The sequence below is a fragment of the Falco biarmicus genome, chromosome 13, assembly GCF_023638135.1.
Source record: "Falco biarmicus isolate bFalBia1 chromosome 13, bFalBia1.pri, whole genome shotgun sequence".
NCBI classification, from domain to species: Eukaryota; Metazoa; Chordata; class Aves; order Falconiformes; family Falconidae; genus Falco; species Falco biarmicus.
Genome location: NC_079300.1, coordinates 15,120,744 through 15,147,349, shown reverse-complemented (window position 1 = coordinate 15,147,349; position 26,606 = coordinate 15,120,744). Strand labels below are relative to the sequence as shown.

At 37.5% G+C, this 26,606-nt stretch overlaps 1 protein-coding gene across 10 annotated transcripts in view; it reads right to left on the bottom strand.

Moving 5' to 3' along the window:
* The window catches only part of DLG1 (discs large MAGUK scaffold protein 1), a 163,086-nt gene that overhangs the window by 124,162 nt on the left and 12,318 nt on the right, over positions 1-26,606 (bottom strand). For all 10 annotated transcript variants that reach the window (XM_056358055.1, XM_056358051.1, XM_056358048.1 and 7 more), the window contains exon 3: positions 23,464-23,630. In XM_056358055.1, coding sequence (XP_056214030.1) covers positions 23,464-23,630 — 167 coding nt within the window. The remainder of the gene's footprint in view (positions 1-23,463; positions 23,631-26,606) is intronic.

Here is a 26,606-nt window from a genome sequence, read left to right as displayed (position 1 = left end):
CAGTTTCCATTCATTGCAGCTCCATCACTTTCTCCACCTTAAAATGCAAATCTGCTTACAGGAAAGGACTAAGATTGCCATCTCAATCCAGACAGGAAAGATACTGGCGATTTACGCTTTATTAAGTGAGAACATATAAGGAAAACTGTTATTGCCTGCAGACCACTGACCCTCCTGCCATTTTCTGGGAAAAATGGTAAAGGGGAGAACTACAAGGCGGCACAGAAAAAACAGGTAGAGACCAAGGCTTTGAAAGGCTTCTAACAGGTCCTCTTGAAGCTTTCTCATCCACAAATTAAGGACTCTCAGGCAGGACAGACAGACTGTTACATAGGTTGCAAATTTGCTGAACCCCCAGGCTCAAACTGCTGATAGCATGTTACCTGGCTAGCAGCTGCAACAAGCAGAGCACCCCGAAGACAGATGCTGGGGCCCATATTGCTCAACGTTTTCACTAGTTGCTAGCATGACTACACACAGCACACCCCAACAAAACCCACAGGTGATGATCTGCTAGCTCAAGTGGTTAATACAAGAAACTGCAAGACCTTAACCCCGACCTCTGACCTGGAGGACTGGGTCAGAGGGCAGTTCATGAAGCTCAACAAAGATGTGCCAAGTTCTGCAGCAAGGACAGAACAAACCCATGCATCGGTACTGGGAACAACAGCTGTACCAAGAAGCATCTAACAGTTATGGGGGACAGCAGGCTGAGTAACAGACAGTGCAAGCTATAAGCATTTTAGGGCAGAGCCAATACCGTTAAAAGTATCAATTCTCTCCTGTTTTTAAAAAGTATTTTTCCAAATATTTCTGCCATTATTAGCAGATTCATTCTCTCGTGCGGTGGTCATTAATATGGTAGCCAGTGCAGTAACACACTCAGAGCTTGCAAATAAGGAGGAAATAACCAATTAACAAGCTGAAAAAAAAAAAAAGAGTTGAGGGGTGACATTATGCCTTTCGAAAACTGAAAAGGCAAGTTTCAACTTAATCACCACTACAAAACAGCTTAAGCGAGAAGTATGAGGACTGTTACTTGCGCTGAACGTGAGCTCCACAAAGGAACCTCAAATAACATTTTCTTATAACAGGTTGACTTAATGCAGGCTAACACTTATTCTCACAGTAAAAATTGCTGTCAAATTAAAGACCAACTTTGCCATGAATTCAAACAGGGATGTTTTACATACTTTACTATTACCAAGTGCCATTAACCTGACCACAAGCTTACTCCAGTCTACCTTGGTTATACTTCACTCACTAATGCTTTCAAATCCTGCTTCCGGCCCCCTCCAAAATCTCACCGTTTGAGAGAAGGCACAGAAGAGGGAGAACACCCCTTCCTATAGCAAAAACATAACAGTAGGTACTTTTGCCATTAGGCCTGAACCTGCTGAAAGTAATCTTCAAAAGCAGGTAACATTTGTACAAAATACAACTATTAAAAGCATATGAATATTAAATCATCGTTTTTAAGCTTCACTAAAACATATGCAATGTAGCTTAAATCAAACTTACCTTTGGTTTCGATTTGTATCCAGTTTATGAAGCAAACTTTCAATATACTGATCCTAGACTCAATCCTACTTAACAACCCTAGAGCCTCTGCATATTAAAACTTATTTCTAAATCACAGTACTTCAGCAGAAATCTAGGACAACACACGCACCAGTCCTTAAGAAACACCAGCAGCTGTTGGCAAACAAAACAACTCTTCACAACTGAGTATTTCTTCTTAGTATATTTTAGCAAAATGCAATACTTTGCTACAGAAAGTAGTACCTCACTTCAGCTTTGAAATTAATTCAGAGTTGGGCCCAAATACCTGAATGAACGTGACAGCATGTTATAGCAAGTGCAGGTCATTCTCCCCTTCCCTCTGTTGCCTTTAAAACACCTAGAAAATAGTACCTTAACTAAAAAGATAGGGGAGTTTTTAAATCACCAAGTGGAGGAAAGCTATTAGCACAGAAGAACAGAGTTCCAATTTTCAAAAAAGAAACTTGGAGAAAACCAGAAAGTATTACTTCTCTGTATAATTTTGAGGTGTTCACAAATCTTGCCTATTGAAAACATTTCTGATCATCCCATCTGAGAAAAGTAGCAACACAAATTGAAGTAAAGAGAATAACAGCAAAGATACTGTTATCTGAGGGAAGATACTCAGTGGCTTCCATTTGAGAAGATTAAACTGACAAAGCACCTTCTAAAGCAAGCAGCTGAGCACAGGAACATAAGAGACCTTTAAAAAGATAAATGGCATAGAAAATAGTTAATAATTTCTGTTTATATGCCTTTAAGACAACACAGGCATTAGCAGACAATTAAATTATCCAGCAGATGTTTTAAAGCAAACAAAAACTACTGTAGAACTCATTGCCAAAGATAAGAAATGTTCAAAAAGGAACTACAAAAATAGTGTACCAAATGTAGACCAAGGTCTAATAAAAATGTGCAAGTCTAATCACTGTCTCAGGAAATCTTTAAGATGCTGCCTGCTGAAGTGGGTATCAGTCCTTTACATATGATGTTTTTCTTAAGTCACAATCAAAAACAGCGTCCTGGGCTATGTGAAGTTTTTGGTCTCATCCTATATGTTTTCCCATACATTGTACTCAGTTTCTATGAACCAACTGTTCAGAAGAAAAGAAAAATTTTGCATTATTGTTATTTTGTCAGAAGAATTCCTTTTTAGTCATTAACCAGAGGTTGTCTATATGTGACTTCAGGTAGTACATAAGAGCACTTATCTCGCTCTCTCTCCACAGCATCACAATCTGATCCATCAATAACACAGTCTGGTCACAACAAAGCAGACTTCGGTTCCTTTCACTTACGCCACTGCCACACCAAAAAGAGGCTGTGTGAGGTAGTCAAGGAGCTCAATCTGGAATAAGGATAGTATCTTTAAGAGGTTTAAAAAAATCATAATCTTTCAAGAGCAACTTTGAACCTGGAAAATTCGTGTCCAGTAGAGTCCTGTAACTTTATTTTCAAACTATTTCCTCCAACTCTAGTAGTCAAAGCAGTCTTATGAATGCTTGGCACTTGACCAAAAGCATGAAAGCCAAGATGTAAGGACTTCTGTCAACTAAACCTGTGCTAAGAAAGCAGTAACTCAGAAAAAAAAAAAAAAAATCAAGTAGTTTGTTGGAAGCATATTTTAAACCTGTACAAGCCATCTGTTGTGAAATCAGCCAAGACTTCATTTCTGAAAATTCTGATACACATTGTCTGAAACCAAGTCAAGGTACAACTGAACTAAACCAACAGGAAGCAGTGAAGAGGAGGAAAAGTATTGTTGCACATGAGAGACGGGATTTATCAGTGGTTTCTGGAGATCAATCCAGCATGAAGAAAGCAGAAAGTGTTAACTAAGGTGTAATTATTGCTGTATACATGATGGGCAACAGCACACTCAGTCACTTCACAACACCAAATCAGTTGGGGGAGTCAAAGCTCAAGACGAGACCCTTGCCAGTTGAACTCTTGGTTCATGGTATTTGACATTTGACAGCACTTCATTTTTAGAGAGTATCTGTACTCAAAAGGATTCAATTTGCATCACCTACTAGTGGCAGAACATCAGACTCTAATCAACTCAAGGCTTCCACTGGGTATCTTGAGCATTGGTTAAAGAGATGCTAATACAATGACAAACAGAAACAACAAAAAGGGAAAAGGGAAAGAAAACTACAAAAGGTTTAACACACTTGTGCATTGTAGAGTCTACATAAGCCATACAACACAAAAAGCAGGTCAGACAGTTTTCACATTTCTAGTATCTTCATTTGACGCTGTAAGAGAAGTCATCATATAGAGTTGTGGACACTTACATAGTACTTGGGTCACTGAGGACACAAAAATTTAAACTAAGAAAGGAAAAGGATACAAACACTACTTGCCAAAGTTTGCAAATGCCTTTTAAAACATTTCATAGAAAAAACACAGAACACCAGAACAAAAATGGTTTAGTGTTGCCAGTTCTTATATTACAGGAAATCATAACCTAGGCTAATGAGGGCTGGGATAATCCAATTTTAACAAAAATTACTACATGTATTTATTTTTTATACTGGATACGGATGGATATTAACTGCGTAAAGGAATTCCCAAAATGATACAGGTCTAAGAAAAACACAATAGTATCAACCAAGATTTCACACTTTCATTATCAGCAAACCAACAACTTATTTCTAGCTCTGTAACATCTAAGCTAATACTGCAAATTCTGTCATCTTCTCTGCCTTTCAAAAGGACATCCTCACATATTTCGAACTTCGGAGGGCTGAGAAAGCTTTGCCAAGTTCTCGAGAAAGTACAGAAACCCGCACGGTTCACCCGAGAGAAACGGCTCGGCAACAGCAGAGGGCAGCAGCGCCCCGCGTCCCCCGCAGCCAGAGGCACCCAGACCGCACTAACGTGCGAGAGCCTGGAGTAAGTGGCATGCCTTTTCCCAAAGTCTTCATTTTACAAACATACACTTCACAGCCGACAAATCAAAAATCCACTCTGATATCCAAGCATCAGAACTGAACTCGAGACAAAGCCAGAGAAAATACAAGTTGATTCTGCCAGAAAGTTTTTGATTTCTTTCATTATAGTCACAATCTGCTACCAAAGTTGTTCCAACAAGCTGTTTATAAAATTCTGGTGCATTGATGAAATGATGCACAAAAAAAATCAGTTTGAGTTTGTTCTCTGAATCAATACATGAAGAAGCTTTTTAATTAATGGGATAAAAAATAAAGTTTTTTAGATTGTGAGTACTTAGGAACTTGAAACAGTCTTATTTTGAAATTAACTTACCTATTTAACATTATCAGATATGTAGTTTTACAATCCTTTTACCAGGAGAGTTACATTAGAATAAGCTACAAACAGTGCTTACACAATTTTAGATTACTAACAATCCGCATTTTTTGGATCTGACCCAATCTGATGCTTTTCCATCAAAATCAGGCAGAGGGAAACAGATTTTTCTGCTAGGTCTCTCAAGCAACCTAAACCCCTAATAAACAACAATAAAATCTTTAAAATCATCCAGCTACATCATAATGATCTTGTGTTACCTACATTACTGCTACAAAAGGCTTTTGTTGAACCACTTTAACAACAAGGCATCTTTTGATTTCCAGCTGTGATTTATTTTGATTTAACTCTTATGTTCCCTTTTAAACATTGTATCATTTGAGAAGTCATTGCCACCTTTCGATTTTGGAAACATATTCCCTACATCATCAAGACAAGCTCTTCCACTTTCTAACAAGAGTTATTACAAAGATAAAAAAAAAAAAAACCCCAAGTGGAAGAATGCAGGAAGCGTGACTGTTCAGTTCCAGATCCACCACTACAGGTATGGCTAACCCACCACCCCCAGCAGTTGCGAGAGCCCAAGTCAGGAGAGCCCTTGGGGTCTGCTTAAGAGAAAATCTCTGGATCTTGAGCTATGCCACTTGCACATCATCTACCACATATACAACACGCAAACAAAAGCACTCCTCAGTGGTGGTATCTTCACTAGGTAACAAAGGCACACCAAATGCAGGCAGCTAAATGCAACTATCACACTGTTTTTCCAATAGGAGAGGAAGAATAGACCACAACGGAGTTGAAAATTCACTGCAATGGAGTGCTCCATCTCTATGGCATATTTGAGAGAAACCTGAACGGGGGGCATACTCTGCTCCTCCAAGACAAGGAAGAAGCAAAAATGTCTTCAATATACGTGGGCACAAATAAACCCACTGTTAGCATACACACAAAGACCGAAAGAAGGAAGCAATTACTGTTCTCAATGTTTTCATAGAACGGAGGGGAAGGAATCATTCTTCCAGTCAATATGGGTTTGTCCCTAAAACACCCTAAGGACTGTTCATTCTCTGTTGGGCATTTACATGAGTTCAGAAAATGCTGATGATCCCTGCCCACATTGACCTTTAAGACAGCTGCCCTCAGTTACACTTTTAGTATGTATTAGAATTTCATTAAAGTGTGTCCTTCCCACCTCCAAACCCAAGATGCAGCAGCATACGGTCTTCAAAGAACCATCTCCTCCCCCCCACAAAAAAAAAAAAAAAAAAACCCTCACCAAACAGCAAAACCTAGCAAGACTGAGTATCACAAACAAGTGATAGTCTTCACCTGAATGTGTCTTCAACGTTTAACTTTTTTTTGTCTGGTAAATACCAGTCCTAGGAATAAGACTCAAGCGATTCTATTAACACTTACAAAAGTATGAGTAATACCCACTGACAATAAATCAGGCTATGATTAAGCCTTGAATAAAGTGTAAAAACACACCCCATGTTAACAAAGCCTTGGTGCAACTTACTGCATTCACAGAAGACAAGTGATCAAGCGCAGTGCAAGCTAGTAAAACAAAACTGCCTAGTGGCATACCAGATGATCAGCCATGAGCTCAGTCATCCTGAAATCTCACTTCAAGTAAGAGACGAAGCCTTTTGGGGCTGGCTTTTTTTTGTCATCAAGAAGTCTAAATACCTCTGCCTACTGAAGGAATCGTGTTGGAGACCATATGTCCAACTGGGAACAACCCTACATCTATTCACCCACTGTTTTCTCCCACTGTTTTCATTACAACAGGAAACTATGGCAAAGCTGTTCACTCTGAGGGTCCAGTTTCAGGAGCAGCAGTGAGAGCAAACATTTTGATTCTGCTGCAGAGAGAATCACTGCTCTCCTCCCCTTCTCCTTCTTGAGTTGTTAAGTCTTATCATTTTACCTGCCTTTTCACGGGCAGCTAAGTCAATTTAACTGTCCAATGCTTTCCAACTCTCCATCCCAGCATCTCCATTTTAATAACTGTAGTGCTCGTTACACTTTTCCACAAGCTGGTTTCACTCTCCAGCCTGCAGAAAAGTACACAAAGTTTTACTAGGATCCTAGCAGGTGAGCAGTAAAGAAAAGGAGGTAGAAGCATTCTCAGTAGCAGCAACCTGACAGATCAGTTCACCATCACCCATGAAGCCACAGATTGAATTCTTCTCCTATAGCAAATAAGGACAGCAAAGGAAAATCAAACAGAAATGAATGTTTCACTGCCCTGCTCCCATTAATCCTACAATTACTCAGGTTGTGATCATCAGTTCTTCTGAAATAAACCCACACAATTCCAGGCAGGCAAATGGAGTTGTGAAAATGCTTTGAAGGCATCTTATTTATAGGAATGATTTCAGAGAGTTATTTTCCTTTTTTACCACTCTATTCAGCATCTCCAACCTAAACATATTCCATACCATGTTCTCAAAGTGAGTCCACAAGTTGTATAACTCAACTGCTAAAAATACTGATATTTTACAGGCATTTTTAACTGCTCAATTCCTAACCAAACATGCCCAGAACTCATACAATAACTAAATACAATTCATTTGTCACTTACTAGTATTAATTAGCAGCTTTTACTTTTACAATGGGGGGGAAAGTACAAACTTAAACACAAACACTCAAGAACTTCACCCAAAATTCATCAGCCTCATATCAACACCTCGGGTATGTGGTATCCAGTTTCTTCAAACCAACTCAAATACAAGCTTTACTGATGTCTCTGCCAGTAAAACTATGTAATCCTAATAACATTTGATTTATTAAGGAAATGACCCTGCATACTTGCAGACATTTAGATGTATTTCCTTGCTCTTTCTAAATAAAAGATGATGTCCAGAGATGCTCTGTATATGAAGCACGTGCTACAAATTTATACTTTTGTGTGTGTGTGTGTATTTTATGTGCATTTTGGTGAGACTAACTCACGTAAAAAGAAAGCCAAAGATTACAAGAGCAATTGCTCTGGCCCAGGAAGTCCTTGAGTCCCCAAACCATTGGTGGTTGGGAGAATATCAAATTACATGTTAAGATAAAGAGAAGTCTGAATTTAAGAGAATCCCCTTAAAAAGAAGTTAAATGCAGAAAGCTTATTATATACTTGTAATCAATACATTACACATCTTACACATATGTAAGAACATAAACCTTTAGTAATGATTTGCCTTAAGACAGTCTATTTTCTCATGCTTTCTTAGTACAGCTTTCCAGATTTTTGCATATCAGGTCCCTTTATCATTTCCACCACTTGTCACCTTCTGCCACCTTCAACTTCATCACTCTTGGTGTACTCACTCATCACCTTCAAACCTATTCATCTTCAAAACTCAAGACAAGCTACCTTCAGTTCCACCCATGGAATTCAAAATACAGTACTTCTTAAGTTCTTTACCTACAGCCTCTGGATTTAACCAACCTCATGCTATCTTGTGTTGCACTGGGCTTCTTCATTTGTCATGCAGAGGTTAGAAGCATGACCCCCTGCTAAAGTCCATCCTGTGTATTGAGACATTTTGTCCATTTTAAAGGCTTGTTCATGACCAAATACAGCCCAGCAGAAATGCTGTCCCAACTGCATGACCAAAAGATCAGTATTGTCCGCTTGTATTCCTCATTGATTTTCCTCAAATACCCTTTAAACCCACCTGTGGCATACATTACTCATACACCCCTACTCCAAATGAAAGCTAGTCAATCCTTTAGCCTGCAGACAACCATCTTTGATTTTGAAACTTACCAACAATCTAGTTAGTAGTCAGCTGTTTCTTTGGCATTGCATTATACTTCAAGATTACATGCAAAAGCTATTCCATACCATCTGCTGACACTGCCAACATTAGTGATGCACCATTTTTTTTCACTTCCAAAATTTTTATGATGACTGATTCTGCACGCATTTCTTCAACACTATAACCAGATGGCATACCAAAGCGAAGCAGTGTATTATTAGCACTAGTCAATTGGCTCACCAGATAACTACAATTTACATGTAATCCACTCAAATATGTTTGGAAAGCAATTTGCTTTTTAGTACAGATATGGAATGTTGGCAAAATGAAGTTCTTTGCTAAAACCCATCATGACACATCATTCACATGTGCCAACTTGGAAGGGCTGTTGTGGACTATTTAGCACTCAAGGTATTTCTTAAGCTTTTAGCATAATAATTTCCCATATAACTGTGTTCCCATCTCTTCTACAATTTTAAACCCACAAAATTCTATACTTTGTTCCTCCACTTAAATAAACTATCCTCCTTTGGGTACACCAAGTAATTCCTGCATCAAGTTTATACATAAAAGCTTAGATATTGTTTCCATTTTCACACAATTGCCTCTACCACATTTTATTTCCTACCAATCAAATTTTTCAGGTTTTATGCAAACAGTACTTCTGTTTTAATGGAAGGTTAAAACTTGTATTGTAACCTCTCCTTATGCTTTTTTCAAACACTTGTTGGATCATATCTGGAACATAGAAACCAAGTACAGAGTGGAAAGCCAACACAATGACTTCAAGTGGCTGAAGCACAACGCAGAAAAGTTCAGGGAACTGGGCTTGTTCAACCTGGAGAAAAGCAGGCTCTGCAGGACCTAGTAGCAGCCTTCTAATATCTAAGAGAAGACTAGCAAAAAAACAAAGCTTGGCCCTTCTGCACAGCAAGAGAGGAACCTTAAACTGAGACAGGGCAAGTGGGTTCACAAAGCCCTAAGTAACCTGGTCTGAAGTTGGTGGAGACCCTTCCATAAGCAGCTAGTTGGACTAGATCACTTCCAGTGCAAGAGATTCTGTCATTCCCTTTTGCACTTGCAACTGGTAGGTGAGGAGGCACAATTAACTGAACTTGAGGGAAATTCCAAAATCTGGTAACAACAATGGACTCTCTGAAGTACAGTACACTGCACAACCAAGTGAGGAAATCTGAGTAATCACACAAGTTCAGTGTCATCTTTCCAACTTCAGCCACACTGGCAGTAGCTGTGCTCCTGTGTTCAGGCACCATGCAGCCTCCAACCTTGCACACCCACATCACTGCGCTCACCCGGAACAGAGGTGACCCAGGATTTATAAGAACTCATGACTTAAGACTAACAACTTTGGAAAAAGCCTTGATCTTTCTCCCTCGGTAATAAGCTAATGCATTATACGTGCTTCCCCACTCCCAAAATACCATGTTTTGGCTACTGTCAGAAACAAGGTACTGGACTAGACCGATATGCTCTGGTATAGTCCAAGCAGCATGTATCTTAGTATTTTGAAATAAAAATAGTACAAAACAGTCATTCTTTTGCACTAGTCTTATAAAATAATTATTTGAAGAAATTTTACATCACTTCCAATTCAACTGTTTTACTGAAAGTATACTACTGAACAAGCAAGCTAAGAATGACTGTTCAAAAGTTGCTTTTCTGGAAAAGTTAATGTATTTTTCATATCCTCTATTTTTCAGTGCCATGAATTCATTTAAAAATGTTACTTAAATAAAAATCATTACCGTAAGCTCAGCCCACGTGCCTGCTCTTAATAGTATCCATGGTTGCAGTGATGCAAATTTGCCTACCTACATCAAACCAAATGTGCCCACATAAGGAGAAAAAAAATACCATATTAATCAGTATCTTTGCACTAGATTAGGGCAAAGTAAACGAGCTAGACCTTAGAAGACAGTACAGAAAGTAGTTTAAGGACTTGTTTGCCCCATCATGACTAGATCTTAATTCCGAGTTAAGTAAAACAATTATCAAAGATCCAGTTATGAAGGATTTCTCAAATTCATTAGAAAACTCATCTTACTGACCAAATTCTTCTCTTCCCTAGCCAGATATAAAAAGTAACAATGACTTGTTTCAAATACTCCTCCACTCAAGGTGGAGAAAGGAGAAGCGTTCAACACTATTACTGATCCTATCGCACATTTCTTTAATGCTGATTTCAAAATTGTCTTTCTTACATGCATTCATTTTCCTTTACATCTGAGAAATAGGTTTATGCACAAAACCAAGGAATGTATTTTTATTAAAGTACAACTTTCAAACCATCCCATGCACACATGTTCATAAGGAAGCAAACAGTTCTTTTACAGGTGCCACTTTTAATAAGCAGCTTTAGTTGAAGGTACAAGGTACTACAGCAGCATTTAGTTAAATGAGGCCAAAACTTAACGTGAAACAGGCAGGAAAGATTAAGTACTGAAAACGGCAGGTTCAGCCTAAGCCCATCCAAGACTATGCTGTGCAGAAAGGATTATCTCCTCCTCTCCCGTGCAGCACTTCTGTGAGCAGTCTCACTTGCTTAGCACTAATAGAGCTAGGCTAATCATACTAAAACACAATACTTTTTTTCCCCCCCCCAGATTATGTTTTCTGTTGACTTAACTTTCTGTCCCACGCTTAGATAAGTAGATTTGGGAAGGTAAACAAATGCATAAAATAAAACTGAACTTGAAAAGTTCAATTATAAAAATGATAGCACTGCCCCTCCTTTTTTTAAAATGCGTACAAGATTAATGTACATATCAATATAACCAAAGTGGAGGAGTTAATATCCAATCTTAATATCACTGTACAAAAGTGAATACTGTAAAAGAAATAAAACAAATACTACAAATGAATGTTATGAGTCAAACATGATTTAAAAAGGTATATTTCACTTAAAAAAAGAACCACAAACCAAAAAAATCAACCCACAGTTCAGACAGCAGAAAGGCTCCTTTACTGGTGAGAGACAAGAGACACCCTTCCAATTCAGCCTATGCTTCCTTGTGTCAAATACACTGATAAGCATCTTAACCCTTTTCTTTTATAAAAGCTGCCACTAAACCCATATAAGCTTCTCAAATATGTTCAGTTCTATTATACTTCTTGAGAACAACATTTGTATGAGCAAGTTTTATGGTTTCAAATTATCCAGAAGAATGCCAGAAAACAAAGTAGCGACAAAAAATGAAACCTGCTACTATCTGAACATCCAGGGAAAAGGTAACGATAAAGAACAACAGTTTACCCATTTGCAGGAAAATAAAAAGCTTCCAAAATACCCAGCTCACGAAGTCAGTCTTTCACAAGCACAGTACTAATGCAGTTTGGTTATGCATCAGATTTTATCTTTAGCAGTTACAAATGGGCTGTATTAAAAAAATCATACATAAAGCTTTATACTAGTACAGAAGTAATAACACTAAACTATCTGGGCGTCTTCATATCAAAGCAGCAAGATGTCAAAGTAACAAAGCATCTTGAAACACATTCACCCCTAACAGGACTCCCCAGATTCATCTTCTTGTCTTTGATAATTATTTTAAATATGTCCTGATAAAACTTACATAAACATCATTTGTAATTCCTCATTCTGGAATAAAAAAGCAAACTACTATTTTAGCCCATTTAAAGAGAGTGAATTTTTATAGAAGAGAGTTTTACTGCAGAATGACAAAAAAAATTCATCTTTCTACCTATACTTCAGTTTTTCGATATGTGCATAATTAGCTCTTCGAAGAATTAACATCTATGATTGATCTTAGCAACAGCTACATGATTTATTTTGGCAATCTGTGTACTTTAAGTTCAAAAAATTCAACACTAGAAAATCATCAAAATGTTTTTGTTACAGGTAGATGAAAAGTAGAAGACAGATTCAACAAGAACTTCCAAGATTGTAAGCATTAATCAAAAGCTTTATCATCTTACCTTTGTTGTCACAATGCATAAGCAGTCCATCGTTTCACCATAGCAGGTATCTTTCCAAACATGTAAAAGGTTTTTTTTCAATCACAGCTAAATACCATCTCAACAGAATGAGAAAGAGCACACTTATTTAATAGTCAAAACAGTAGAATGTGTGCCAGGTTTCCCTTTGGATTCATTCAGAGGTAGAAAGACCGTGGAGAAAATGAGGCAGGCTAAAATACAAATGCTTTAAGTTTCATGAAAAATTCTTAGCCTATTTTGATTATCTATGTCTGAAAAACTTAAATTTATCCTTGAAAATATCCTACAAAAGATGTCAAATGCTGTTCCATGCCAGTTAAGTACCTCCTCGTATTCTATTTCATATACTCCTCTTTGAGGATTACCTAACGCATGAGCATCACAGGGAATCATTTGATGAAATGCAATACAAAATTATTTTACAGATAAAAAAATCTCAATTCAGCTTTCCTTAGCTGGTTACAATTTCTAAAATGAAGTGTTTGTTCTAAAATATTTTTGGTTGCCAGCAAGTATTTCTCCTCTAACGTCATTTCAGCATTTGCAGACTGCAAAATAACTGATTTCTCAGGCAGTAATGAATGGAATATTCCATGTAGAACAGGGAGAGAATAAAGCAGCAAGGAAAGAGTAATGCATATTGCAAGAGAAACGCTATTTTGAGCCTCAAATTAACCTAGAATTTCATTTCCTTTTGTAAGGCTGTGATGCAGTGACAAGGCAAAGTTTATATGCACAGGCATTGTCTTCTAAGCCTAATTTAGCACAGCTGGGAAAAGTCAAACACTTGGGCACAAAACCCACCTTCTACATACTATGAAATACTAAACTGACAGTTTTATACCTTGGTAAGAACCTTATTACATTAATTTCCCACAAGAGACACTAAAAGCAACTAGTTCACTCTGTTTCTGCTATCTTGTCCTATTAGGTCTCCCACTAACACCTTTGCTGCAGACACAATGAAGTATATTGAAAAAATTCAGTAAATAATTTCAAACTATTAAAACTTATCTGCATCCTTTTGCTTTTAGCCTAAGATGTACAACTAGCCAATCTTATATTTTGCATAAGCAAAGAACTCTAGAATATACTAAGTATGTATCTAGAGCATTCTCAGCATTCCCTTTAAGATTTTGCGACTTACTCCACCCGATTTCCTGACTCTGCCACATGTATATTAGAGGGGTGGCAGGGGCAGGGGGAGGCTAGAAAAGGCAAAGTTAAGAAATAGGGAAACTATTCTTCCTAAAATTACACATTTTATTTTGTGGGCAAGTGGTACCTTTACAGGACAAACAGTGAAAAGAGGACATGACAAAATCCTTGTCCGATTTAAAAACAAAAACACAGAAAATACACATCACTACACCCCAGAAATCCCCAACCACTAAAGAAGAAAACCTTGATTGCATGCTAGTAAAAAACCCTCCAGTCACGTTGAATGGAATGTCAAGGTAAATCTTACACCATTCAGTCACCAAGACCAGGATTTTTACCTTGTGCATTCGAGTCAAGCCAGAGCTTTATATTGACTATAAAGTCAAATTTCTCTCAGCCACCTTGGTTCAAGATTAAGCTTCTGCAGACTAATCCTGGCTATAACCAGCTTACATTCAGGGTCAATCACTTTCTTCTCTTCCCTCAATTTTTTATCCTCTTGCCTTCTTCGGGACTCTTTCAGAGCTAAGGATCATCATGATGTCATTTTTCCTCCACTATCATTCTTTAACAAGACCTGAGGCCCATTAATCTTGTCATAGAAAGCACGTAACGTCTTTCACGTTGTTGACGCAGACTATGAGATGTGGAAAAGAGACATATCCAGAGATGGGAAAAGGCATTTCTTTGCTGAGGATTTGTAGATCAGAGTGCTCACCGTGAACAGGCACACTAAAAACTTCAGAGCAAGGGGCACAAAAAGAAAGTCATCTCATAACAAGCGTGTTTGAGAAGTAGTAACTCACCCACTGTATATATCAGAATAGCATGTACAACCAAGCTACATTAGAGCCCTGTACCAATCACTGCACCACTACAACAGATTAAAAGGCCCTTCTGGTAACTATCTGCACAGTTCTCAAGACCCATCTTCAGCTAAGCACAAACAACAGAATGTCCACACTGGTGGGGAAAGAAAAAAAAAAAAAAAAAAAAACACACAGGGGAAAAAAAAAAAAACCACCAGACACCAATCCCACATACCATACCGGTAGAGCAAAAAATTTTGTAACAGTAATACACGTTTTTGTAAATATAGTACACAGATGGATAAGCACTCAAATTGACAGCACTGTACATTAAAAAAAGTATTTCCTAAGCCCAAATGCAGTTTTTGCAGACTTTTCGTTAGAAATACTGCACATAGAAATAAATATTCAAAAAAGATTGACTAAGACTCAAGCATGCATGAGGGTTAGCCTTGTCATAAGAAACAGTCATAGAGCTTCTTGAAGACAAATTTTAACAATCCTTGAACGAGCAAGCATGTGTTACATTTTGGAGCTCAGAAGAAACAGTTTTTTCAAAATAAGAATGAGGCTGGAACTAAAACTACTCAAATTAAAAAATTCAATAAAGTAATTTAAAACCTTCTTTCCTTTAAGTTGTATTGTGAGGAACAAGATATTAAAGGACACAACAAAACTTGAATCAGAATCACGAAATGCATGAAAACCCTAATTTTTAATTCACAGAAGAGTAAGGCATTTCCACATAGTACTGTTAGCCAATAAAATCACTATTATTCTACTGAATTAGTGAGAATCATTGTGATATGTTCATGTCATTCATACTTACTGAAAATAAACCTTTCTGTCCCGTCAGCTCCAAGTGATCTCAGTAACAGCAACAACTACTCCATACAATCTGGCCAGAGGAAAAAAGTGCATTTCCATTCACCACTATGCGGCATTAATATTCAAAAACAAAGGATGATTCTCATGTGAGAAACAATGGGAAGAGATGGTTTTCTTCTTGCCTTGAATTATCTATTAATTCTTTCATGTTGCTTTTGGCAGTCACTTTTTGTGCCTTTGCAGGCCTATTCTTCCAGCATGAGAGATTCCATCTACAAAGTCACCAGATAACTAAAGAAAAATTAATGGACAGATATGCCATGGAAATTAAAACAATGCTTTGGAAAATACTGATTTTGCAGATTAGTAATTTCTTCATCTATCCACAAATTTAAAAATGCATATGGCTATTTAAATGCTAATTTGCACTCAGATTCTATGAGAAAACCTGTGTAACACACAGCTGTCACAGGTGTAACCAGAGAAGCAGGCTCAGCTCAGTTTTGCAAGGGTTTGTCAATTGCCCAGCCTCAGAATATTTGAGGCGACATTTCAAAGACTCAGTAAAGATCAAGCACTGTCATCACTGCAAGCATTTTCTCAGCTCTTTTAGTAAAGAAAGCATTAAAGTTCTAAAGACGCCATAACCTAATTTATGCAGCTACCTTTGAATCTGGCTGCAAGATGCAATTATTACAATTTTTAAAAACGCACCACAATTAGAGATCACATTCACGTCATTTTTTCCAAGTTCTCTATTTACGTCTGAATTGAGAAAGTTAAGTTTTTAGAAACAGCAGATCTGTCCTGCTTGTGTATGCATCCTGAACCGAGCACAGCGGTTTTGTTTGTTTGCTTTTGCATTCAGTTTGACCAGAAGCCTGCCTCTGGAACACCTTTGAGGCTTTGGTTCAAGACTTCCCTTCTTTTATTTGTATGAACAGCCTGGATGTCAAGAATTAAAGGCAAAATACATAGCAAGCCAAGTATCATTTCCCCGTTGTAAAGTTAACACAGAGAAAGCAATGAAGCTCCGGAGTGACCCCAGACTATACACTATTAGATGCTCAAATAAAACAGGCACACCATTTCTGCAGAAAAGGAGCTGATGTAAACAATGGGCTATACATAAAAGCGTAAAGGACCAGTATGATAACAGTGCAACAACAGGGAGACACAGCATATCATCAAGCTTACCAGTACTGAACCTTTATAAATATTAAGGCAAAGAAGGTATTTGAAGACAGCGCAAGAGGTCTGGAATTTTCCCAGGAACAGCTTATTATTACGACAAGTACGACTGCATTTGTAAAGGCCAGGTGAGGATATCACAGTTAAAATTGAGAAACAGAAAAACAGAACTAGAGTATCCTGCTGCTTTAATAATGCACTCTACATACGCAGAGATCTCTTTCCGAGATTTCCTCCAAGATGCTCATTAACTGTTTGATGCTCCATTCCATTTTGAATACAAACTGCTACCGATTAAACACAAACTTTTTCATTCCACTAAAAACCATACATCCAAAGTTCCTTCATCTAGACTGTGTCAGCTCATCATATTAAGAAGTCACACAAAACTATCAAAATCTTACAAAGGTTAAAAAGACATTACCGCTTGCTTTGTAAACAAAACAAATTCCCTTGTTGTAGGTGAACATTAGGTTAGCTTAACTCTAACCCTTTTCAAAATATTCACATGGACTATTATTTGCCTTTTTGCAGATAGTGAGCAAACCAAACATGAGCCTGCAGAATGCCTTGACAGCAAAGGAGGTTAACAGGAGCTGCATTAGCAGAATCACAGTCAGTAGTATCAAGCAAAACTATTATTACCCTTTTCCTGGCACTTCTAATAAGGCATTTGGAATACCACATTCAGTTTTGGGGCTCCCAACATGACAAGGATGTTGATAACCTAGAGCAAGTTCTACAGAGGTCCATTAAGATGGTGAGGGGGCTGGAAGATTTGCCCCTTAAAGGGCACAGGGCTTGTTTTGCTTTGAGAAAAAAAGTTTAGTGGAACCTAAAAGCAGCTTTCTGGTACCTACAATGAGGTCACCCATAAGACAGATCCAAGACATAAGAAACTGAAATAAATTAAAACACGGATTTCAATCAGAAAAAGAAAAAATTTTCACCATGAGGATAGTCAAGCACTGGAACAGATCAGCCAGAGAAGTTTTGCAGTTGTCACCCTTGGAGGTTTTCAAGGCTTAGCCGGTTGGAACTCTTTCACTGACCTCACAGGTAAGCCTGAATTATTTTATGATTTCAAGATGCTTAGAGTTTAATTTCCACCCTGCCTTGGCATCAAGTTTAGCTGACATCTATAATTACAGCTATTATTCTTACTTCCTCTTTTGCTTTCTTTTTAATAAAATAAATTGGCAAAAGGCCTTAGAGGACAGCAAACCAGTCTGTCTACATACAAGACACTAAGCACATGGGCATGTGCAGATAAGTGGGGAAACCACAGATCAGACCAAAGTATTCCAGCTACCATTACTCGCTAAGTACAGAGATCTGATCTGTTAGCCCAACTGTAACAGTAAGATGCTCCAGATTGAATTCCACCTCCAAAGACAAAACATCTATTATGAGACAGTGTTCGGGGGGGGTGGGGGGTGGGGGTGGTGGTGGTGTGTTTCAACATCTAAAATGAAATTATTGTGGCTACTTCCAGTTCAAGCTAAACAGCAAACACTGCTTAACTTCTCAGATTTAAAATTATTACAATATTAAAACACACCCTACAGAATAAAGGGGGGGGGAAGAAGAATGTCACAACTATTTCCTTAGCAATACACTACTTAATTAGGCCAAATGAGATTTCTACCAGTGATTCAAGTTTCAGCACCCATTTCTCAAACACAAGCTATCCTACCTACAGATGGCACTACAGATCACAGCTAATTGCTTAAAAAGACTGCTCCCTCCTGTACACATACTTCTTACACGATTACTAACTTTAAAAGATCTTGCTTTAGATTTGTTAGCTACTTGGCCACTGCAAACCTAAAACTCAGTATTTAATGCACATAAGAAAAAGGTATGCACCTTTTGCCCTTTTCAGATTTTATCTGTATTCTTTTCTTTTGCCAGTTCCTAGTACTGAAAGGATTAACATTCCTTTCCTGCTTATCACTCTCTTGAATCTTTTTTTTTTCCCCCTGCCTCATCACCTTTTTGTACTGGAGATTAAAACAAATAAAACTTTCAAATAAGGTTCCAGGAAATATAAAGTATGGGGGGGGGAAAGCAGATTGCTGTGAACAGAAAAACTGCAATCTATAGCTCTAACTTTCTCCAATACAATACCCGTAGGGATTACAAACTGTAGTCTTCTGATCAAGAAGTAGAAAGGCAAAAGCAGAACTAGGCTATGTCCCATTAAAAGTCCTCAGGCAACCTAAGCTTGTATACCACTATTCTATGTATATACACAAGCACACATTGCTAAAAAGTCATTCCCAAAGTCAGCTGTGTAGAAAGTTCTTGTAATACAATCCTTAAATCACTTTAGGGGAGCATTATATTCCCACTCTCAAGCAACTCTCACATGTACCATCAAAGTGTCAGCTGGAAGAATACTCATTTGGCCCAGAGAAACTACAGCAAAATATTAACATAAAAGAAACAGGGCAGAAAGGTATTACTTCCAAGACTAACAATTTGCAAGCAAGAAAAAAACCCTGTGCTATTCTTATCACCTACAGTCCTATCAGCCTGGCAAGCAACAGAATAAAGCTAAAACAATCTCAAAGTACAACCAAGTTGGCATATCAGATGCACCTGGTTAATGAACTAATATTGAACTAGGCAGCAGCCTTGCACGTCTAAGAAGAGGCATTTTCTATTAAAAAAAAAAAACTAGTGAACAAAACCCATTACACACTAAATTCAAGTTTACTCCAATCTCTAGTAAATTTCAACAAGCAAAATAAATCATCACACACATGCTATATCAAAGCTGTTACGCCCTTGCGCTGAACAAAACCAAATATAAAAAAAATAATCTCTAAACTACCTAAAAAAGAAGCATATTATTGAAACCAAAACGCATTAAGTTTTACAGGATAAAAACATTCATTTTCATGTACTACACAAAGCAAGTACATGGAATATAAACTGGCAATATGTAAGTATTTCTCCTCCTATTTTTTATTAAATTTCAAAACATTGAGGGAAAAGTATTGCCTTGCAGGTATATGAAAAAAAAAAAAGTCACTTTAGAAGAAAGAATTAAGGTTGATAAAATGTACAAGATTCTATGTTTACATACCAATTTTCATATATATCTGAAAGCTAAACTAAGTCATTCAGGTATACTAGAAAAAGCAAATGAAAACTACCACTCTTCAAAATTGTCCACCTTTACAACCATAATGCAGAAGCAGTTTCTAATGAAATAGCTTTTAACATTTACTGTAGGTGACTGTGAGGCAAGTTTGGTTTCAGTTTCACATAAACTAGGATCAACGCAAATACATGCAACTGCGCTTTTAAATACTGGCAGTAGATTTAAAATCTGACCTTCATATACTGAATGTCAAACAACTGACTGACTTTCACATGATACTCAAGACAAAATCTGAAGACAGCTGGCTTCTTCATAAATGTTCAAATCTGGACCACTTAGAAAAATAACAAAGTAATCCACACTGTATCAGGTTCTATCAGGTAACACTGCATACCATAACCACCAGACTACTGGAGAGGTAGCTGCGTTATCTAGCAAGTAGTTCAGCTGAGAACATACACTTTTGTCTATGGTGAGACTTCTCAAATCAGGCCATTCTTCCTTTCAATATGTCATGGCAAAGTCACTAACAATGTGCCTGTTGTCATTGGTACATTGGGTTGGCCAAGCCCTTGTATTACTGGCAGTCTATAGCACAAGACTAAAAACTAAAGACACAACTTCATAATTAAATTACGCCCTTATATGCATCTTTACGTAAAATGTAGAAAGATCCAGGGACAACATGACCCTTTATCTGGTAAGTTAGTGTTTCTTATTGTGGACATTTGGCCACAAAATAAGCAAACTTTTACAGGATAAACTTTCCAGGTTCTGGAGGGGGCCAGGAGGAGAATAATCACTAAGCTTGGATTTAACAGTATGCACCGTTCTGCACTTCAGATTTCAGCAGGTTTCCCCTATAGGGGAAGCACAAAACATTTGCTGCAGCTGGATCATGGTAACACAAACCTGCTAACAGTAGACACTTGCTTTGCAACCCCAACTGCTAGAATTAGGAACATGTTTAACAAAATGGTTTGGTAGAAACAAATCCTCAAGCCCACTACACTGTACCAAGGTGTATTAGAGGGGGAAAAAAACACCAACGTTTAAGACAGTTATGCTGCTTTTAAAGACTTTCAATAAGGGAGACTGCCCATGTACAACTATTCTGGTGCTTAGTAAAACACTTACGGTTTTGCTAACCCTATTACTATAACAAAGGTCTAATATATGTTGTATAGGCACAAAATATTATCTTTTTTTTTTTACGTTTGCCTGCAAGTACAGGAAATCTGTTCCCCAGTCAAGTGTACAATTCTTTTAATTAAGCAGCACCAAATCTTTCCATCCGTCTTCATTTCTTTGACAAGGCAGATGTAAAGCTTGAAATCTCTTCTAGGCACTTAAATTTTTATACATCTTTTTTGCACCATACTACCTCTAAATTTGACAGTATCTCCAGCAATGCCTTATGCAGACTAAGTAGAACAGAACAGTTTTACGGCACACCCCTATATCAATAAGGTGTTTCTTTTTGTGTATTAGTGTAAGTTGGTTGACTCACCTTGAGATCTAAAAATGACCCAGATCTTTCCTGGGAAACCTCTTCTTAATCATTCAGCTTCTATTGGCGCTATTTTAGTACAAAGTGCAGGATGCACTTTGGTCCTGCTGAACTACAGCCTGCCCATTAAGTAATTTAACTGCTCAAGGCTTGGTTCCAGTCTTAGATTCTTAAGCAGCAACACACCACCATTCTCCTCCCATGGTTTAATTTCTAATTTAATCAGGGTATTTTCACTAACTGCTCAAACTAGGATGCATTTTTTAGAAACTTCAACTGAATCGTTATCTCAAAAAGCAGCCTGTTAAACCATGCCAAAAGTTTTACTGAAGTCAGAATTTATCACATTCACTGCTTCTTCCTACCACAACTATTACCACCTTAGAAACAAACTGCTTGACAAAACTGTTATCAACAACTAAGCTGGCTATTATTTGGCTCCTTCATCACTTTCAATGAGCTACAAAAATACTGCAGAATCATTCCCTGTACCTGTTAAACCTGGATCTTCCTTTCCTGCCCTACTTCTTTACGCACCCTTTTTAAAAGACAGCGTTTGCCCATCTGCAGTTTTCTGGACCTTCATCTGTCCTCCCTGACTAAGGGCATCTGTAATGACTCAAATTGCCTCATTAAGTTCTTTGCCCATGCAAACACGAAATGTATTAGCACCAGCTTATTTCAAAACACCTCAACAGGCAAAATAAATTTTGCCTATCCATGCCTACAGGTCATTTTGCTCCTGCCTCTGAGAGACTCCCATTTCCACCATACCTTCAGAAAGTAAAGTTCTACAGCTCTAAGCCTAAGATTTAGATGATGGCATACAAGTAAATAGCACAATGGTGTTTTCCATACTATTTTTTATATATCCTAGTGTTACTCTGTTTTCTCCAAAGAGGACAATTCTTTGAGAAAATTTTCATTAAGATGACTATGGTGACAGTGGCCTTCTCTATGTAATTTCAGGCAACTAAGATTCAAAAGAGATTTGCAATTTATGTTTTCTAGTGTACAATCAAGATTCACAAAAGTCAAAGGAAAATAATCTATTTCTACACTGCACATTCAACCAGACTTTTAAGCCCTCAGTGTTCAATTACCTGAAAAAAAAACCCTGAAAAATATGGTATACCTAGGCTGCTCATTTTTTTCACATAAAGAGATTTTAATGACTGTTCGTAGCAATATAGAACTCTTGTCCCTGGCTAGGCTGATCTTTTATCTACTAGCCATTTTCTATTTTCTGAGAGAACACAATGCAACTCTTTGATTTCTTCTATAATTTCCTTTACGGCATTTCTGACATATTTCATACTAGCTTCAATATGACAAATCTCAGAACAGCTACAATAAGCACAAGATTTATTTTTTTTTTAATTGCACAAACTCACTAGCACATCACACGCTTACATTCTGCAGCTAGGTGGACTTTCTTACACAGTCCAAACAAAACAGCCTGTGATAGAGTTCACTCAGTAAGGCATTCTAATCACTTTATCTTGGCTGCATAGTACAGACTTTCAAGCTTCCCTACAGGCTGTAGCACTAGTCCTTTGGCTGATGTCCACGAGCACTCTTCCCGAGTTCTATTGCCGTTGCATGAACACGGGTCCCCACAGCACACTTCTTTCACATTACTGAGAACTCAAACCTTTTCAAATGCTGTCAGTATTGAGGGCACACTTGAAGCAAAGTTCACCTCTTCAAGGACAAATAATAGGTTTGATGCAAAAAAAGTTCAAGCAACGTTGTACCTAACTTAGGCAAGGAGATCTTAATTTAACAAAAATATACATCAACGTGCATTACTCTGTTCAGTTTTCTCACCACTCACTCATGACAACTGGATTCATGTAGTTTTCCAAAAAAAAGTCCTTCAAGAACATGGCTGTATAAGTAGCAGAGAGTTTCTCATGAACAGACCAAAGAGTTTACGATCAGAAAGACGTAGCTTCAGATTTCCCAAATTATTAATGAAGTAGTGACTGAAGAGTCATCAGTATGGATGAGTACAAGCATACTAAGCCTGTCAGCAAGGTTTCAAATTCAGAGCATAAATCCAATTTAATGGTCACTTAACGGTACATTTGACAAACAAGTTTATAAATTTTTGACTAAGCAAAATGGACATATCTGTTATTAAACATTTCAATAATTAAATCCCCTATGACTATTGATCTTAATAATGCTAAGTTTTCTATGTAAATAAATATTTTATAAAATTAAGGAAGGGTAGAAAACAATGTTGAGCTAATAGTCTCAACAAGAAAAACAAAACAGACATTTCTGTCATACCTCTACACTTGGGCTAAGGCTGCTTGGCAGTGTTTCTGATGTCACTGTTGTGCTTGGAAGGCTGGAGAAGTCCCAGGTGTTCACAGGCTGTATTGGTTCAGATGGCTGAGAGTGATCAATGCATTTTGGATTGTCCAATAAGGTCACTTCATAAAATTCTTGAATATCTAAAGATGTGAAAAAAAATTAAAAGTTAGGCTTTATAGTTACTATACTATAACATTCTGATTTTAACAACATCTTCCTCCTGCAAAACAAGTAAGATACTTACTATATCTACCTATTACAAATGAAGCTGTATAACTATATGAGAAGAACCTCTCCCCACAGGATACACAGCCCTCTCGCTGCACCCAGTATCTCAGAGCCTGTGTGTCCCCACCCACTTTGGGCTTCTGCCACTGACCCCCGTAGCATGATCTGCAGCAGGAACAGCAGAAGCATATGGAATAACTGCAGTGGAATAGTGGAAGGGATGGGTGCCTATACTTCAAGCTATGGTATACATAATTTCAGCTAACGTAGCCTTTGGTTATCTGAAATCTACTGTTCAAGGTCTTTTTTGTGGTATATATTTTAATTAAATCAGGACAGAAACAGAAGTACACTGATGAAATCAGCAAGAGACAGAAGTTTTAAGGAGTTAAGAAAAAGGCGATTGATCAGGATGGGTCATACCCTGCTTTTTCAGTCTAAATAACAGAAATAGGATGAAACTTACCAGTATGAATTGCAAGTCATACTTATGAACTAATAAACAGTGTTTTCTGTAAGTCTGAGGACTCAGCTGGAAACTTCTGGGTAACAAGAATCTAGCTGCATTGGTTTTTTTTATTGACATCCTATCCTCTACATGAAGGACTAATAAAAATAACCCAACCTAAAAAAGCATCTCTGATAGTATAAGCACATCAAACTTGCTACCACAATTGTAATCACATCCATAAACATTCACACTAAAAAAAAAAAATAAAAACTGGGAAAAGGCATAGGCTAGGGGAAGGGCAGACAAATTAAGAAGTTGCCTTGTAAAGCTTTTACTCTCTTCTAAGTAAAAATCTGCTAAACAGGAGTTGTAAACTCCGTTTTTAGTTACACCAACTTCACAGAAGACAAACATAAGACACAGTGAGCCCGAGAAGTAAGACCCTGCCATGAATAAGGAGGACTAATCTGCAGAAACCTCTAGCTTTTCAGTAGCTGCTCAGAGTCAGTAATAGAGCACAGTAACTAATTCCTTTATAGAGCTGCACCACAAAAGACCATGCAAATAAGAAAAGTCTTACTGTTGCTGGTGTTCCAGTCTTAAGGTAATTTTTTTATATATAGACATTGCACTCCTGCTTTCTACCAGTTCAGAAAACTACAATTCTTAAATTCCATTTGTGTCTTTTCTCTGAGCAAGAGTCAAATTCCTATCAACTGCTTACATTAATTTTTAAAGTTATACTTGCTCTTAGCGCTCCTGATTGGAAGAAATAGCAGTGAGGGCTGCAGAAGATGTTAAGTGACCTAGATACACAGGAGCAAAGCAACCTAAGAGATACAAATTGCCTTTAAATCTATCTTTCACATTAGCTCCCTCAGTTGCAAATTTGTCTTTAGCTGCATTAACATTAATACATCAATCAAGCACACCAAGTAAAGATTCCGCTTCCCCCCACTCCTGATAGAGTACTTTGTATATTAAAATAGGCAGTGGTTTAAGTTGATTCTACAGCTGCAATCCACAGCAACCAAGCCAGGAAGATCACTGTATTATTTATGGGAAGGGGTTGTTTGTGCAACTGTTTTGCAACAGAAATCTAGGGCACCAATTCTCAATTCTGCTACTATTCTTCTAAGTCCCTGCCAGCGGAGGTAGCCATTTATTCATACTGCAGAATCACTTCTTTCAAGAAGCGTATTATTTCCCATACATCTTTCTCCACTTCTCTATGAAGGACACCACAACAGACTTACTATTGAGATGTCAGAAATATATACACCACATAATATGGGAATTTGTTTCTGTTTATCCTGAACTTGTTCCGAATCCACAAAAAACATCTCTAGGAACTAGGAACTTGGTACCTATATTGTAACATCTACTTTTAGAAAAAAAAAAAAGAAACCGACCAAAACCAAACAAACAAAAAAAACCACATTCATTTACATTTTTACTATACAGAACACAAACATTAATATTTCTGAGTACAGACAGGCACTTTATGCACCCTGAATGCATTAGGTCCACAAAAAGTGAGTGCTGTCCATCTGCATTTTTTAAAGCCAGAAACCAAGGCCATAGTAAATTTAACCTAAAAAAATTCTTCTTCTGGTCTACTGCTAAGTATCAGCTCAGAAAAATATTTCGTTATATGAACCCAAATATCTACTGAAGTCTTATTAATCTGTGGATGCATTATTAGCATATGAAAAGTTCTAATATTTTCCCAATTCTTACAAATAGCAGGCAGTAAAAAACTAATTTTTTAGTTATACTTGTTGTAGATTCCCTCTTCATGCTAGATGTGCTTTTTTCATGTCTCAGCCCCTTCCTCCCATATTAATTCCAAGACAGATAATATCCCAAACCAAGTTACAGAAAAATAATTCAAATCAGCTGTCACACAACAGTAAAAGAAAACACAGACGGGAAACATTTCTAACTAGAAGAAAAACATTAAAAAAACAGCTGACTGATTACTTAAACAGGAGCAAAGTTTCAGGGAAGCCGAAGTGACAAAAAAATGAATGGTAGGCAACAAGAAAAATCATCCTGTCTGCTTACAAGTAAAACCACATTAAATAGCCAAATCAGGAATATGTTTGATGGCAACAAGAAAAGTCTATACAAAGCAAGTGACAGACCAAGAGTTTTGAAAAAGAGGACTCTACAAAATTATTCTTCTTAATTTAGTAGTAGTGTGAAAAGCTAAGCCATGGTGACAAATACAGTGGTTTTTTCAGTATTCATTACAGCAGAAGTCAGCCAACTACATGCAGTTTGCTCACATATTATTCTTCTCCCCCCTTCTCATATTCTCCATTCATCTTAGTTTTGTTCTTTGAACAGACTCAGTCACCAATGAAGTGATATACTAGAAGCTAAAACTGCTCATTCTTAAAGCAAACAAGAGTTGTCTACCAAATATAAACTG